The sequence below is a fragment of the Akebia trifoliata genome, chromosome 13, assembly GCF_017979445.1.
Source record: "Akebia trifoliata isolate Shusen 1 chromosome 13, ASM1797944v1, whole genome shotgun sequence".
Taxonomy (NCBI): Eukaryota; Viridiplantae; Streptophyta; class Magnoliopsida; order Ranunculales; family Lardizabalaceae; genus Akebia; species Akebia trifoliata.
In genome coordinates this window covers 16,626,076-16,644,930 of record NC_141387.1, presented here as the reverse complement: position 1 = coordinate 16,644,930, position 18,855 = coordinate 16,626,076, and the positions used below count along the sequence as shown (strand labels likewise).

The 18,855-nt window shown below is 35.5% G+C and overlaps 1 protein-coding gene across 2 annotated transcripts in view; it reads left to right on the top strand.

The window, feature by feature from the left end:
* HIT1 (Membrane trafficking VPS53 family protein) overlaps positions 1 to 18,855 on the top strand; it is a 50,579-nt gene that overhangs the window by 27,623 nt on the left and 4,101 nt on the right. For both annotated transcript variants that reach the window (XM_086420326.1, XM_086420327.1), the window contains 5 exons: positions 5,058 to 5,135; positions 5,349 to 5,482; positions 5,600 to 5,693; positions 6,506 to 6,583; positions 15,125 to 15,187. In XM_086420326.1, the coding sequence (XP_086276452.1) occupies positions 5,058 to 5,135; positions 5,349 to 5,482; positions 5,600 to 5,693; positions 6,506 to 6,583; positions 15,125 to 15,187 (447 nt within the window). The remainder of the gene's footprint in view (positions 1 to 5,057; positions 5,136 to 5,348; positions 5,483 to 5,599; positions 5,694 to 6,505; positions 6,584 to 15,124; positions 15,188 to 18,855) is intronic.

Here is an 18,855-nt window from a genome sequence, read left to right as displayed (position 1 = left end):
AATAACCAACCGGATTTACCTCTACTACCCAAATAAAGTTGCACAGACCGAGACCAGGACTGAAAGTTACGACTATCTAACAGAGCAGTAGTAATCCGTTGTGCAGAAGAATTTCCCCCAAGAGCAGTGTGGGAGTCATTTATCTCGTGAATAGATGTCATGGTTTATACTAAACAAGAAATGACGTAACTTGTGGATTGAAGGGAGATCTCGTACAGTCGAAAATAAGGAGGGTCACCTAGGGCTGTCAACGGATAGCTATCCGATTGGATAGTTCTATATCCGAATTCGAATCCGAAAAAAATATCGAATATCCGATAATATCCGAACCGATAAAAAATCCTGAACGATCGCCCACCGGAGAAGACAGTGGTTATGGCTGGTTCGTCTGCGTTCTAACTGTCGAGAATCAAAGCCAGGAAGTCGTAGTGCTATATCCGAATTCGAATCCGAAAAAAATATCGGATATCCGATAATATCCGAACCGATAAAAAATCCTGAACGATCGCCGACCGGAGAAGACGGTGGTTATGGCTGGTTCGTCTGCGTTCTAACTGTCAAGAATCAAAGCCAGGAAGTCGTAGTTGCTGTCATTGATCACACACAGCACTATAATTGCTGTCACAAGTCCTGTAGACCTTCCAAAGAGGTTGCCTCATTGTCGTAGGTCTCTAAAAGCACCCTAGGTGCTGTTGCACGCCTCCACAGGCTGCAGTGCTGCTATTGCAGATAAAAAAGGGACCCAACAATCTAGCCAATAGACTAACGATGAACAATACAGGGCATGAAACACAGCGCAGAGAGTTATCGCAACATGTGATAAAAAAAGATGAAGGAGATCGAAGGAGAACCAAAAGAGGAATTCTAATGGCTCTGATACCAAGAAGAATTGTAGAATTGTCAAGTCTCTAATTAAGAGCTTGGCAGATATATATATAATAATAAAAAAGGTGAATGGACAAAAATGCTCTTACATAGGTGAATGGACATAAATGTCCTTACACAGAAAAAGAAACATAGAAATAACAAAATTAGGCTACTACTATCTACTATTTTTCAATACTTAAAAGAATTTATCTTCATCTTTTCCTCACTTACTTGCTTTTGGGAGAGTTTAAGTGAAAACATGCGCTCCAAGAAGGGTTAAAACAACTTGTGTGGGTTGCTAACTTATAGATAAATATTAAATTAGATTAGTAAATAATAAATATATTATAATTTGCGTTTAGATAATGTGTTATTATTACAAGTTCAATGATGAAATCAATTGATCTTATCTATGTACTTGGTTCACTTAAACATGTGGCGGACCTTGAAAGACAAACCATTAGAGCTTTAAAATGGAGAAATAAAAGAAAAACAGAGAAGAATGGTAACAGACAAGGGTTGTGGTCCTTGTGCTCAAACACACCTTTTTATTATATTATGAGAATACTCATAAGACTTTATGAAAGGAAAAATAGGAAAATGTAAGAATAATTTGTGTACTTTTTACTACAACCTCTTACATACAATTAGTCCCTTTTATATTCTTTTCCAGCTCCTTTCAAGCTGGAGCATGTACGCCTAGAGTACCCAACTTGGTTAGATGTATAGATTGATTGGCTTGAGGACCATCGATTAATGTGGGTTACAAATCAAGCCAACAATCACATGCACCAATAGCAATTTTGTAATTATTGGGTTGGACAAATTCTAGGATATAAGAGTCCTTTCTTTACATTTGTTTTAACTTATTTTGAGTTGTACTTCTTTTATATAAATTTTCATCTTTACTTATAATAATAATAATAAAAAAAAAAAGTTTATTATTACGTATTTTAAGGTTAGTATAAGAGTTATTGCCAAATTAGAAATTTTACTATTTTGGGTAACTACCTGGGAGTACTAGGAAAGGTTAAATTGGAAGTCTTAAGTGTTATTGAAACCATTATAAGAAATTATTATTAGACAATGAATGAATACTTAATTTTAAACAAAAGTTTTTGTTTTCCATTGTTTGAGTTTGGGGGAATTCAACTTAGAGATACCATGTAAAATCCTTTGTGCCATTTCATGGTAAATCTGTCATCTCCTTCTTAATCTTGTTCTTCTGTTTTTTTCTTCCTCTGGTTTTATCCCATCAAGAATCTATTAAAAACCCATCAAGAATCCTCTAACCCCATCAAGAACATCCAATCCTCCCTAAACCTTAAACACCCAATTCCATTAATTCCTTTTCCAAAGCTACCTTATATCCTATTAACTATACCTAAATCAATCCTAAACCCTTCATATTAGTCCAACAAATACTCCTTTAGGGATAATTGCTATTATTACTGTTGGTTTTTTTGTTGAATGTTTATTTCATGTCCCTAATTGCAAAACTTTGCATTTATTTCTTTAACAAATAGCCAATTGGGATAGTTGAAACCTTCACAATGACCAATTGATACCCTTTCTATAAATTTTCTTTTTGAACCACCTAATTAGCCTTTCCCTACTCTTCTTAAAGTAAAAGAAACCTAGAATCGATAAGATCTAAGTTGTCTTGTATCAACCTTAGTGAGGAGATCAGCAACTTGTTCATTGGATTTTATGTTTGGAGTTAAAATCTCACCAAGTGCTTTGTTGTCACGAAGTGACATTCAACCATTATATGCTTTGTGCACTACTCATAAACACTATATTGAAAACAATAAAATGGTAGCCTGGCTATGAAAGAAAATTTCAATGTGTAGCAAGTGTAGATTGCCATAAATTGTTTTGAGTCGTATCAATTGGCATGTTGGTAGAGCCATGGCTTGATGTTCAACCTTTACATTGGGCTTGGAACAAACTAGTTGTTTCTTGCTTCTCTGCGTGACTAGGTTGCCACCAACAAGTGTGTAATAGCTTGATGTTGAATGGCTCTTTGACACCTTGCCCAATCAACATCATAATAGATATACGTATAAAGGTGATTTACTTATTAAAAAAAGATATGAAGGTGATACAATATTCCTCAACATAGAACGTATTTAATTTATCAAAGTATGCCTTTAAGTGGGGTAGAGGGGCATGATAAATTGGCAGACCACTCCAACTGCATTGTGAGATTAGGTCAAATGTTAGTTAAATGGGGCAACCCTGGATTTTGTGGTAGCCATGGGGATATTGAAGGGATTACATCATCAATTGGGAGTTGTTGAAGAATATCAATGGATCCATACTTAAGCATCTCAGAGTAAGCTACCTCTGATGTAGGACACCTATAATCTAGTTAGAATCTTAGTAGTTTCTTAATTTTATTAGGATTTGTTTCTATTTTCTAGTTTTAGTAGGATTTATATTTTCTAGTTCTAGTAGAATTTTTATTTCATAGTTATTCTAGGAGTACAATTCCTTGTTAGTTTCTATTTTATTTTAAATTCGTTTTTATTATTTAGACTACAATTAGAATTGTTTAGAAGAGTCCAAGTTGAGTTTTAATAGGTTTAGAACGTGAGTATTATGTTATATATAGGTTAGAAAGTTACTTTATAGTATTTTAGAAGGTTTTGAAGTTGTTATGATGAACTTATCTATATAAGGAACTTCAAAATTGAAATTCAAAAATTCAAACATATCAATTCAATTATCTTCTCTCTTAATTACTTTTTACCTTTATGCTTTATTTTCTTCCAAGCTATTGCTTGTTTATTAATTGAATCTATTGATTAAATTGATATTGTGTGTTCCATTGAACACAAATTCTCATTTTTTTCGAATCAATTGATTCACATGTTTCCGTTACGTCAACCTCCATACCCAAGAAATACGTCAAGGGTCCCAGTCCTTTGTTCGAAAACACTCTTTGTAAATGCAACTTAAGTTGATCAATTGTGGAGTGATTTTGTGAAGGAAAATTTTGTTCTTTTCAAGAGATTCCATTTCTTAGCCACATAGGTTTGGACAATGCCATAGATGGTATGATTCATGAAACAATATGTCTAGCAATACCCAAGAGAATGATTTGTAGTGGCTGATCAATCTGAATTTCCATTAAATGTGAAAATTGACCAAACATCCATAAGATTCTAGGCAAAAATTCTGGAAACTAATCGTTCTAAGGTCTGCCTGGAACATGTTTCCTCTTCCCAAGATGAACAATATGACCTACCTATGTCAACAATTTCCTCTTCCCAAGATGAACAATATGAACTACCTATGTCAACAATGATGAAGATCACTATGCAGCATATCATTATGTAAATCTTGAAGAGACAAGAAAACCCTCTAGTTTCTTATAATTTCATGTAGTACTTGTGGAGTAATTGAGTTCGGTGACTATGGTACCCTGCCTGTACCCAGACACCACCTCTTTTATTTAGACTTTGAAGAAAGGCACATGTGCCCTTAATGAAGGATAAAAGTATCAAAATTTAATACTATTACACATGTTGGGAGATAATGCCACTATTTTCTCCATATTCCCTTCTACAGTGTGGTTCTTGTGCCTTCTCTTCAAAATAAATCTATTTACTGATAAAAAAAAAGGGTCAGGATCCAGTAACTCATGAAGAATGACTCATGGAAAATACACATAATCACAACCATTTAGATACAAAATCCAATGGTTGAGATTTATCCTCGATAAGTATCTCCAAGATATGTGTTGTGGATATACGTATAAATCTTGGACGTTGGATTTTATGTTTACATGGTTGAGCTCATGTGTTTCCTCATGAGTCATTCTTGATGAGTTAACAGAGCCCAACCCAAATAAAAAACACCTTAGTATATCCTTCTGCATACAAGTAATTCCAACTTGCCATCTTACAGAACTCATGCATGTAGTTCAAAACTTGGTAACTGTGTTTATATGATGTAAGTTAGGTTCAATCGAGTTCTCAAGTTTTACTGGAAGTTGTTAGCTGTAGCTTTTATGGTCTCCTGTATTAATAAATTCGTTATAATGAGTGAATTAAATGCGCACAGGTTTAACCATATCTGCAGAACTAATTATTTGTGTTAGATAACTTTTTGACATGTTATTGAATTTAAGCTATAGGATGACTGACCTTCATGTTGTGTAACCTGGCCTTGCTCTTTCATAGTCTGGTGAACTGGCAGAAAATGTTGAAAAAATAATTGATTCTCAATTTGCGGACAAGGTGAACATGACAGAAGTGCAGGTAATTTAACTATTTCATAGTATCAACAAAGGAGAGATTCTATTGCCACACCAACTTTTGCTAATGCCACCCCAATTCATATGTAAATCACAAAAGAATTAGCACACATCATGAGGTGGCATTAGTAAAAGTTGGTGTTCCAATAGAAGCTCTCTAACAAAATTACGTTACATTTCTTCAATTCATATCCATGAAATCTTTGCTTCTGTGCAGGATGAATTCTCAGCTGTAATCACAAAAGCACTAATGACTTTAGTTCATGGTTTGGAAACCAAATTTGATACTGAAATGGCTGCAATGACACGAGTTCCTTGGGGCACACTGGAAAGTGTTGGTGACCAATCGGAGTAAGTGGCATTATGAACTTATAATCTTGTTTTACTTTTAGTGGTGGTAATCCCTTGTATTATTGTCCTCACATATCTGAATGTGATTGTGTAATAACTAATTCAATGTTCTTGCAGGTATGTCAATAGCATAAACTCAATTCTTACCAGCAGTATTCCTGTACTTGGACTCCTACTATCCCCCATTTACTTCCACTTTTTCTTAGACAAGGTAGTTATACAGAAGTGATGTGTGTCTCACATTATTATGCTTTCTTTTTGGTGAAAATTAGTTGAAAATACATTTTTTTTAGTGGCTAAAGCACTAAGAACCTAAACTTGTATTGTTACTTGGTTCATATGGTTAATGATTTTTAGGGTTTTAGAAAAAAAAAATTAGAAACGTGCAAAAAATGAACAAAACATAGATCAAGTTAGGTATGTTAAGAGTGAGATCAAAGTGTCTTGGTAGTTGATAAGGAAATTAAGAAGGGTGGAATGGTTAGTTTCAAAACATGTTAAACAAAGTTCACATGGTGAGTCTTGAATTAGAAGGAAATTAAAATTCTAGGACTATGAAGCACATAAATAACTGTAAAATTATGATATAGAGCTGATAAAAGATTTGGCTAAGATGAACGTAGAGATTAATTCGTCTCCCTACCGTAGGAGGTTTATGCCTAGGGACTCACCTTAGCGTGAAGTTCTCATAAATTTCTTGAGGCTTTAAGGAGAAGCTCTTTTTCCCCCAAGGCTTACACTTTACTTAAAAAGACATTGAAAATGCAGTCTTAGGAGACACACACACCTTTTTTTTTGTTCTTTTTTATTAAAGCAAGTTGCAGATCAGAAGAAGGAAGAAGAGAGAAGAGAAAATAGAGAGGAAAGGTGATGAGATTAGGGTTGATCGGATTTTCTCTCTATCTTATATATTTGAATAATAATAATTACAAATGACCCCCTCAACATCTAAATAACATACGTCAACCCTTACTATATAAATAACTTATTCCTTATTTCTTGTATCTGAATTGTTTAACGCAGCTTGCAGCATCTCTTGGCCCTCGCTTCTACCTCAACATTTACAAATGCAAGCACATATCAGAAACCGGAGCTCAACAGGTAGTAGCTACACTCATGGTTCAAAATTTTGTTTTGTTTGGGTTTGTCTCAACCTATGCATCTCATACTTTGTTATTGTTGAAACAAAACAAGTCAAATTATGTCACCTTTTGTATTGGAATGTTTCGGTTTGTGTTGACTATATCTCAAGACAAATTGAGACATTATAAAGAACAATAACTTGAGGGAATAGAATCTGAAGGCAAGATGTTAGAATCCAATGGTTGGACATCAATGTATAAAATTAGTGGTAATTAAAAATAATTTAAGGATGGAATTCATCAATATTACAGATTTTTGGAATGTAGTTCCACCAAGAAGTGGGTCCAAATGGCATTTCCTAGGAGGATCACCAAATCTTTGGGGCGCCAAATATTTATGCTTTATGAATAGAAACCATTTATTTATAATTAAAATATCTCTCCACCAAACACCATGTGGAACACATCAAAATCAAATATTTTGATTATCTAGTGGAAATTGACACCATAATCATCCTGTTAAAATTCATACGACTTATCCACTGGGGGACGGGCATTTCTTATTTATCTATGCATTAAACATATTAGTTGCAACCTAACTTTTTTGTATTCTTAGTGCCTTGGTGCTTATCGATTAGTGTAATAGTGTGAAAAGTGTGATTTTTATTGAATAATTGGTTCTAAAGGGCACTTAATTGTTTTAAAATCACATTTAAAGTTTTTTTTATGCATTGCATCAGGTCCGTCATTAGTTTGATTTGTGCTGTCATTTTTCCATTATCTCATGAATTTTTTTATTTCTCTTGGGCATTATTCTCAATTTTTAACCAAACCAAACATTCTAGATGAAATTTTAAACATTAACCATACTTAAAATGTGTTTTTCTCATGTGTTTGGGAAATAGAGGACATGGCTGTAACAAAACTCTGATAGCAATACACCTACTGCCTTCCCCTTGGACATATACATATATCTATGCAAGAATGGTAGGTGCCAATTGTCGCCTCAAAATTTGTACTATTGCATTCATGAAGGTAGGATTTTACCCTGCGAGGTGCCAAAAAATCTTACAGTACTCGATTTCAGAGTGGTGATAAGTCATTCTATAACACAGTGAGCTGAAGTCCTCATAGTGGTCTATTTCCTGCCTCATACTATTTTGAACGTCAAAATCCTTTTCCCTTGTAGAATGCCGGGCAGCTTTTGTTCTAACTCTCGAAGTTTACTTTGCAAAGTTTCCCACTTGTGAATAACAGTGAAACGAACAACCCAAATCACTTTTGAGAAAGATGTATTTGCTGATCTATGGTTGCATAAAGTATATAAGCTACGAACTCACTTTAAGGTTCTCCCTATGCCGCTTCTTTTAGGATTTATCTTTCATAAGTGATTTGTGAAGTTGTCCATTGAGATATTTATCATAAACTCATCATCCAATATGCATCTCAACGGAAGTCTTCCACTCCAAATAGTTTGTCTTATCATGCTTTACAGTGATGATGCATAACTGAGTGTTATGGCCAGCGTAAGTGCTATGTGGTAGTGAAATAATCTCTAATAGTGGATCTGAAAGAGGAATGACACTAGATACCTCTAATAAGCCCAAAGCATGGCTATGGTCCAGGGAAAAAGAGGGTAGATAGGAGCCCCCCCCCCCCCCTATATAAAAAATGTAAGTGTTTTACCGGGGCTGGTTCCTACTCACATTTGTTTGTGCGGTTTTTGTGCTTGCTCTCCATCCAGGTCTGCTTCCATCTGGTGGAATGCATATACCCCCATAAGAAAAAAAATGTGAGCACTCCTTTAGTAGGAATGGACAAATCTCATTCTTGCCCGAAATACAAATGCGGAGGTCAGTTGTTGTTTCTGTACCTTTGGCCATCCCTCAGCCCCTCTCCCACCTTTTCTGTCTATCATTAGAAGTAGGACGGGAAGCGTACATCACTGAGCTATCGATGCTCATTCTGCTTGTTTGGATTAACCTTAACAATTTTGAGGGGAAGAATTTCATCCTGAATAGTTAGGGTTTGACTACTTGTGCAAGACTAAATTGCAACATCCACTACATCCTCTCTGATCTATGTGGTGGCTCTAGGGTTTGACAAGTCCCCATATATTCCCTTGATTAGACAAACGACCATGCTCTGATACCATGTTAACCTTTTATGTTGTAACTAGTAGAAAGGGATTTAGAGAATTGCAGAATAAGAATGGAGGAGAACACGATGAAGGAGAGAAGATGATGGAAAAGGAAGTGAGCTTAGTTGGTTCAGCTTCCTATTACATTTCATTTAATACTGAATAGGTTGGAAATCCTAAGTTACAAACTATATGGGGCCAAATGACCAAAAACAACTAAATAAAAAAGAAACGGCGACTAACGAAGATTCTCTGATCTATCGGGATTCATATCCGATCGATTAGTATGTTGGTTTTGATCAATTAGATACTAAACTCCAAGACAAACAACCATTAAGAGTATGAAAAGCTGGATCACATGCCGACATGGCTATTTTAGTGTTAGGCTTTGATATTTAAATGTTATATTTATCATGTCATGAAGTATACTAAAGATAAAACAATTGCCTTATGACATTAGATCATAGCTACACAACTCTATGACCTTCAAGTCTTGTAATTTCTTTTTTATTTTTTATTTAAACAAATTAGGCTTTGTTTTTTTATAGGCAAACAAATATATTCATAAAACTAGAAGGAGGTCGAGGAGACCAACCACAAATACAAAGAAGAGAAAACCAACAAGAAGAAAGCGGAAAGCAAATGAACAAAACTACAAAGAACACGAAATCCAACTTATAAACAAACCCCTCAAAAAACACCCCTTTAAGGCTTCATTCAACTTGCACCAATGAAACAAAAGATCAAGCACCGTCAAAATCATCTCATGAAAAGAGCTCTCCATGTCCAAGAAAATTCTCCTATTTCTCTCCTTCCATATGCTCTAGCAAATAGCAAAAGGGAGCAAAGCCCAGAGAATCTTTTTCCTACCAGTGAAGACATTAAGACCATATCTCCAAAAAACCTTAAATCGATGAAAAGGTAAAAACCCACACCAAGTTGAACAAACAAAAGAAATGAGGCCAAATTTTAAAAGCATATGGACAATGAATTAACAAATGTCCAATGAAATTGCCCATTTGCCCGACACAAACAACATATATTTGGGGGTAATGAAACTCCTAGAGATAAGATGGTCTAATGTTAATAATTTGTTTGAAACCGTAATCAAGCAAATAATAAGATTTTGGAAGGAACCTTAGAACCCTAAATTACTTTAAAAGGAAATGTAGCTAAGCTTTGAGGCTTTAGATTGGCTCGAAAAGACCTTATTGAAAACCTTTTGTATTTGCTGCAAGTTCATTCCCAATAATCGCTCCCAGAAGACTTCATGCAATGAAGATCCAGAATCAAAGATAGGTCGACTAACTCATGGATCTCCCAATCGTTAAGAGCCCTTTTAAGACCGAGGTCCCAAGAGATACCGCAACCAGAACGAATCAAGAGATCTGAGATGGGCAAGTGTTTCTTTGAGGACAACTCATAAATCGATGGAAATTGTCGGGATAAAACTGTCTCACTACATCAAATGTCTTCCCAAAACCTAACGTTATCTCCTCTTCCTACTCTAAACACAATCCACTTTCAAAACTCTTCATACCCTTTTGTAATACCTTTCCACGCCCTGCATCCATTTGAAAACTTCACTTCACCACACTCTCACCCTAGCATTTTCTCACCAAATTTATTCTTGATGATTTTCCTCTACATACGATTCTTCTCCTCCCCAAAGCACCACAACCATTTTCCTAACAACATCTTATTGGACATCCTAAAACCTTTTGTACCCAACCCACCATTCTTTCTAAGAGCACACACCACCTTCCAATTGACCAAATGAAATTTCTTTTTCTCTTTGTTGTCGTTCCACAAAAATTCTTTGACCAACCTTTCCATTATTACCTCCACACTTTTAGAGATAGAGAACAAAGACAAATGATAAACCATAATGTTTCCAGTGTTCTAATAAGAGTCAATTTACGTCTTTCTTTTAGATAGATACCTAGATTTCCAAGAGCCAAGCCGTTTTACCATTTTTTCCAACACCGAATCCCAAATTGCCTTATTTCTGTAAACAGCCCCTAGAAGAAGACCTAAATAGGAAGACGGAAAACAATCCACTTGGCACCCAAACATAGTAACTCACTTATGGATCTAAGGAACATAGCCCACCCCAAAAGCTTGCTTTTTCTAAAGTTTATCTGAAGACCTGAAATCATCTCAAAACAATAGAGTAAACTCCTAAGGAATCTCACTTGGTTGAGTGCCCCCAAAAAGACGAGAGTGTCGTCAGCAAATTGAAGATGAGCAAACCTTGATTTTAGCACGAAACCCTTCTAATTCTCCCCCCCCCCCCCCCCCCCCCAACATCATTGCTCTCTTAATTAATTAATCTACTCAAGGCCTCACCCACTACGGCGAACAATAACGGAGACAACGGATCCCCTTGTCTCAAGCTTCTTGAACTCATAAAGTGTCCAGTCGGACTACCATTAACTAGAATTGAGAAGGAGGTTGACGACACACATTTCATAATCCACCCGATCCATTTATCTTCAAAATCCATGCAATACATAAGAAACTTCAAGAACTCCCAATTCACATGATCATAAGATTTATGAATGTCAATTTTATATACTTGCCCCAAAACCCCCTCTTTCAAATCTCGAATCAATTAACTCGTTTGCAACAAACACCTCATCCAAAATTTGTCTACCTTTAATAAAAGCTCCTTGCTCCAAACCTATAACTGTAGAGATTACTTCTTTTAATCTGGATGCTAGAACCTTATCAATAATTTGGTAAGTAGAGTTAACCAAGCTTATCGGTCTTATACCTACTAAGTCTTCGGCCCCTTCTTTTTTCAGGATTAAAACCAAAAAATAGTTATTTAGCCCCAAGTCCAAAAAGTTTGACACTTGAAGGTTTTTAAATACTTTGAAAAGATCAAGGCCAATTTTATCCCAACAAGATTTGAAAAAACCCAACGTGAATCCATCTGGCCATGGGGCTTTGTCCCCACTCAAATCACCCACAACTTTTCTAACCTCATCCAACTCAAACGGTCTCTCGAGCAACACTTGATGGTCCATAAAAATAGAATCAAACTCCAAAAGCTCAGGGAGGGGGTGAAGATCGTGATTTTCCTCATGAAGATTTTTATAACAGTCCACTATCACATCCTTAATCCTGTCTTCCCCCTCAATATTTTTCCCATTGATAACCACCTGTCTTATGTTATTAAACCTCTTCGAGCATTGGCAATCTTGTGAAAAAATTGGTATTATTATCACCCTCTTTGAACCATTTCACCTAGAGTTTTGCCTCCAACTCACCTCTTCTAACAATGAAACCTTTTGGAACTCCCCTCTAAGATTTATTCTCTTAATCTTTTCCTCCAACGATAGTCTTTGCCATTCCTCCCTTTTGTCCAAAATATCAATTTCTCCTAAAATCTCTCTTTTTTTAATGTCAACTCTCCTAAAAACCTCAACATCCCAAGCTTTGATTTTTTTCTTTTAAGAGCCTTAAGTTTCCGCTTGAAAACAATCTTGGGGCCCCCAACAAAGTCGAACTCCTTCCACCAACCATCCATTCTTTTCCTCCAACAAAGTCAATTTCCCCTACTCTTTACTATTTAAAATTATATGTACTAGGATCCCCATTGCATGTTTTATTTACTGTCTTTACTAATTTTCATTCAAGTTATTAAATGCAATGGGAAAAAAGTTGAAATAGTAATTTTCCAATAATCTTCACTTGGGTTCCCATGGAATGAAAATATTTCATTATTATATCAAATTTTAATACAATGCTCATGGTAAGCATGTGAAAGGAATCAGTTAAGTGATCTAATCAGTCGTTCTTGTATGTCCCATCTGCTATGTTAAAAAAAAGAGCAGAAAATTCTTTGTCCACTAGATGTTAAGTTCATTTATTTGGATTGATTATTATCATTTTTATTATTTACGACATTTCTTAGATGAGTAGCACGACATGTATGCATATGGAACACTATTCAATACTTGAAGTCTTAGGCTATAGATCTTCCAATAATGAAATGAACAATAACTAAGGTGTCGGAACATATTTCCATTGATTCGTCATCATTGAAGCCTTATCCCAAAACTTTGGGGGTTTGTTTAACGAAAAATGTTCCTCCATTCAATTATATCTAGTGTTGTGTCTTCCATTGTGGAACACTCGCTCTCCCAAAACTTCTTCTCGCTCCCAAACCATTTCAGTACTTTTTCTTACTCTTATATTGGTGCTACTCTTACATTTTAATGTAAAAAAATAATGTTTATTACTCCTAATCATCCATCTCAACATGTTTGTCTTTACTATTGAGTTTAGTTTCCACATTGGACATTAATTGCCTTGTCTCTCTCCTTATAAGCTCTTAGGGCTCTCCACTCATTGCCAATTGGTTTTGAGTTGAACCCTCAAATTTATCACGGTATAAGAGCAGGCCTTTCTCTCCTCCACGTCACCCAGTTCATATCTTCATGTGTTTTGGGCCGGACGCCCACACGTATGGGGGCGTGTTGAGTTAGTTCCACATCGGACACTCATTGCCTTATCTCTCTCCTTATAAGCTCCTGGGCCTCTCCACTCTTTGCCAATTAGTTTGAATTGGACCCCCAAATTTATCATTCCTACGTTCAATCATTAACATGATGCTTCTTGATTGCCCTGCATTTAGCTCCATCAAGTGTAGTTGGTCTTAATGTCCTTTTGTAAAAATTTCATTCAAATTTTATTTATGTGTTTCTCACATAGCACTTCACCTTCACTTTAACCATATAACTCTGATTTTATAAGTAACATCTTCCTCAATCTCTCTGTCCTTACGTATGATGGATCTGAGGTAATGAAAATGGTCTCTTCAAAATATTTCTGGAACATTATTTGTTACTTGACATACTTATTGAAGGGTGATAATACTGAATTACACTCTACATACTCTTTTTTGGTTCTACTTATTATATATCCCCTTGAATTCGGACATCCCTCTCCATAATTCTAGGTTTGCATTGACTCTCTCTTTAGCTTAATCAACTTATAGTTCATCTACATAGACCAACGTATGTGCTCTGGAATATGAATTGTTACTTATCTATGACTAGAGTAAAAAAATAAACTCAAAACTGATCCTCGATACATGCTTTTGAATATGAGTAGCTATATATATATATATAAACAAGTATGTACCCAAAGCCAATCTCCAATCACAGGACCGAAGCACTTTAGGTGGTTATGCTTCGGGAAGTGGGTAAGCTTGCTATTGGTGCTCTATGACTTTTTAGCCTCTACTTGTTGGGCCTACTTGTTTATAGTTTCATTCCGTGCTCTTGAATATGGGTAGTTACTTATGTATAACTAGAGTAAACAAGTAAGCACTCAAAAACTGATCCTTGATGTTAATCAATTTTAATTAGGAACTCATTATATCCTTTCCATTTGCTCTCACAATCCTTTGATACATGTCCTTAATTATGTTAACATATCCCTTTGAGGCTTACTTCTTTCTCAATACCCACCAAAATAATTTCCTATGTACTTTATCATATGTTTTCTTTGAAAAAATTATAAAAATTTCGTTGAGGGATCTAAGCCAGTTTTTACTGCTCCTTCAACTAGGTGACAAGGAGCTTTTGATACTCTGTTTCCTCTGACTTGTCCTTCGCAATATTTTTATTTTTTAATTTTTTTACAAACCTCTCTCATTTCCTTGACATAGTCAATCGAGTTACCAATCTTTTTATCTGTGTAGGGGCATTTCTTAAATGATTTAATTGTGAAGGTTCGGTGGTAAGTGCTTACTGACTTTCAAACACTGTCCTCCTTGGAGAGATTGAAGAATTTTTGGATGATTCTCTCTTTGAGCCTCTTCTTTTTGGTTCTCCGTATCAGTCAACTCAGGACGATCATTGTCACCCTTCTTCCAATAACCAACTTCAACACCGAGAGGCCTTGGCTGACGGTGCAACTGCGAACGGACTACTCTCCCATTGTGCCTGCCATATCCACAGAAACAAGTGATGTCTTCATGCAATGAGAAACGAACACGACTAGGAGTAAAGACTCAAGACTCCCCATTGAGCCTACCATAATCTTTCTCTAGCCTTTTGTCTTAACCTTTATTCAATCATTGATTCATTATGTCCCATAGTTTCATGGTTTGCCTTACGAGTTAATACCTTTATAATTGGTACAACAATTTATGCCCCCTTTATTCTTCTATAGGTAGTGCAATGCTTTTACTCCATTCATCCAACCCTCTTTGTCTTTGAAATATTGTTGAATAGGCTACTATGCCAGGACAATCCAAAACTTTAATGTTCTACAACTTCTATGGGATTATTATCTGGTCTCTACTTATTTTATCGCTTGAGCAACTTAGTTAGTCAGGACTATCAATTTATTGATTTATGTAATATGGAGCTAATTTCTTGCATTGTTCTTTCTTCATTGCAGATGCTGTTGGATACTCAGGCTGTAAAGACAATCCTTCTGGACATTCCTTCTCTTGGAAGAAAGGTAAATGGATGCACATCCATACAAATATTTGTAATCTTATAGTTCATCGTGGTTGCATTGATATAGCAAAATATCCTACGTTAAGTGTAGATGGAACAGAAATGGCAAACATTCACATCATTCAATTCGGGAATATTGCATCAATCCTTGTGAGCCGTAACCTCATATCCTTAAAGCACCATTTTCATCATATTAACCTGCATAAAATCACTGATTCTCTTTTGGATGACCAGTAGACAAGCGCCTGAAGAGAACTGCAAATTCTACTGTTTTTATTTGGTGGGTGTAAAGAAATAAAAGATCACTCTTTTGTTGTTACTTGTTAGAGATACCAGGTAGTATGATTTGCTATAAATTTTAGTAAGGTATGTCTTGATTGGTGAAATTACTTAAAAAATTGGTGCAATGCATGACAATATTAGTTCAGAATCAGAACCTAGTAAAAAGTTGTAATTTAGCTACGTAAAATCACAAAGATGCATAGAATAACAGTGAAATCAAATCACAAACTATAAAAGCTGCCCCATTTTGATGGGATTTCCTAATGTAAAGATGCATAGAATAAACGTATATGGTATTTCCCCCGCACAGATTATACTACCTCATCGAGATGGACCGTCAATTCCATATTCTCTTCTTTATCCTCATGGTTTGGTTCTTTGATGAAAGAAATAATCCCCTCCTTCCATGTGTTATTTTAGTCCATTTAATTCATTAAATGAACCTTTACTTATGATATTTTGATTTCCTTTTTTGTTGTTACTTTATAATGATTGAATTGGTTTGGAATTCGCATTTTGCACCACTACACTTTTAGCTATTTATTTATTTTAAATGTAAAAGGTTAGTGGTTAGCAAGTGAAATGGAGTACAAGGGGGTTTGAACCTAGGTTGTGGGAACAACACTCCATGCATCTTACCAACTTAGCTAAGTTGGCATTTCAACACAACCTTTTTTTGATGTATATGATGCAATTTATGAAAAAAAAAGGTGAGAAAGCAGGAGATTGAGAAGATCTCCATAATACAATATACAGAGGAGAAATGACCAACTTCCTAGGTTCCATGCACATCAAATCCCATCTAAACAAAAGGTCCTTAAATCTTATGGTTGGTCTAGGGTAAAGGCATGGGGTATGATTACCCAATGAAGACTATAGTGGGAATGTAGACCCATGCTTTCAAATTACCTTGTTGCTTCTCAGTCTACCATAAACCTTGAGAGAGGTTGACATTTGCAAATCTTAAGGACCAACCGGGTCCTAAGGAGTGTAGTAGTCGGCTAAAGAAGGGTATGCTGGTCAATGAATACTCTATGTGGCATTGATCCAAATGGATTAATTAACTGGGATGCCTACTTGAAGGGTTTGTAATATGATTTCTTCAATATATTCAAAAGCATTTCACGAGATTGTGCACCTTTCTTCCCTAGATATATATATAAAATAAAAAAATAAATAGAAAAGGATGCAGCCTATTGGATGCAACCTATTATTGAAATAAACAACTCACACACACTCCCCGTTCCAAAAAAAGATCATATCAACAGGTGTTCTATCTTGTGAATGAGGCATATCTTGTCTAGGCAATTTTTTTGGAAAGTTGGCTACTAGCCTTCAAGAACACAACATAAAACCCTAATCTGATATACTATTGGATATTGATTGAAAACCTGAAGGATCTAGAATGACCAAAGACGAATGTTTGGGTTTCACAATAATTTTCCTCCTGTGCATGAGGTGTGACAGCGGCTAAAACCTACCCTCTCCATGGTTCATGAAAATTATTATTCCTCTAACTACTTTTGTGATGAACACCAGTGAAAGTATCAAAATTCACTTCATTTGACACATTTGATTGATGTTGGTGCGAATTGTTGTGGATTCATAATGTTTTCATTCTCTGCAAGATGGAAGCATTCTGAAATTCATGTTACTATGATATAGAATTTTTAAGATTCATTTAATGACTTGCAGGTTTTACTTCTAGCATTTTTTGTGTATAAAATTCAATGTTTGGAGGCACTTATGTTTTGTTTTAGAATGATTCTAATGGGTATCACTTGAAAAAGTGTGATTTTTAATCTGACTTTCTAATATTAAACTATAATGAGAGAGGACGGAGGGAAGATGAAATGCGGGGTTGGGGAATCTTATTTGGGATTGGGTTAAGGATTTTTATTACTGTAAAAATTTAGGATTAACCCAAAAGGGTTTGGTTTGCGGTGTTTAATTACAACATTTTGCAATTACGGTTTAAAACAAAGGACTCAAAAAACATAAAATAGGCCTAAAGCCCACTAACTAAAATAAAATCCTAAAACTAAAATATGGCTCAAAAATAAGAAGTAACACTTAGCTATAAGTTGTAAGACATGTGGAGAGTTGTTCCTACACCCTACGTTCAAACCCCCTTGAACCCATACTTATTCTGCTAACCACTAACCATATTACTTGTCACTAACCACTAATCAAGCATTTACCTATGACAAAAATTAATATATTGCCCAAATAGGATAGGCACACGATCTTTAGTGGAAAAACTACAATAGAAAGAGATTAGATTGAGGAAAGAAGAGGAGATGTGTAGAAAAGGAGAAAAAAAGAATAAGAGAAACTGGAGATCATGAATTAATTCTCATGACTCCTGGAATTCTTTTATTTATATTAATAGAATCTATAAGGACTAAAATACCCTTACACATTAAAAGAAAATACTTTCAACTACATAAGAATAATAAAATGACTATTCTACCCTTTCAACACTTCCCCTCAAGTTGGTGCATAAATGTCTACCATGCCCAACTTGCATAAAAAACCATGAAGATGAATACTGTTAACTCCCTTGGTGAAGATATCTGTAGTTGATTTTTTGTCCTTACAAATGGGTTGCATGACCCTAGATATAGTATTATCTCTAATAAGATGTCGATCAACTTGCATATGCTTGCTTCTATCGTGTTGAACAGGATTGTGATTTGTTGCTTTGTTATCATAGTATAACCTCATTGAATCTTTCACAAGAAAGCCAAGTTCTTGAAGGAGACTCTTTAGCCACAACATTTCACATACTCCATGAGCCATAGACTTGAATTCCGCCTTTGCACTTGACCGAGCTACTACATGTTTCGTTTTTACTTGTCCATAGTACTAGGATATCACCTACAAAAGTACAATATCTCGATGTCGATCTACTATCATCTAGAGATCCTCCCCAGTTTGCATCAGTAAAATACTCTATCCTCTTATGGCCATTCTTCTTAAATAACAGACCCCTACCAGGAGAAGATTTGAGATACCTCAATATGATATGCAGCTTCTGGGTGTTGGGTGTGAGGAGTGTGTATATATTGACTAATAACACTAACTACATATACAATATCTGGACGAGTGAGGGAAAGATAAATCAATCACTCAACCAGGCGTTGAAACATACCAACATCTTGTTGAGGCTCACCACTTTGTTTACCCAGCTTATTGTTGACCTCTATAAGACTATCTATTGGTTTTATCCCCAACTTTCCTGTCTCCTGAAGAAAATCTAACACATTTCCTTTAAGAAATAAATATTCCCTCACAAGATCTAGGCACTTCTATGCCCAAAATATACTTTAACTGTCTCAAATCATTGATTTCAAACTCACTTGCCAAATGCTTCTTCAACCGTTC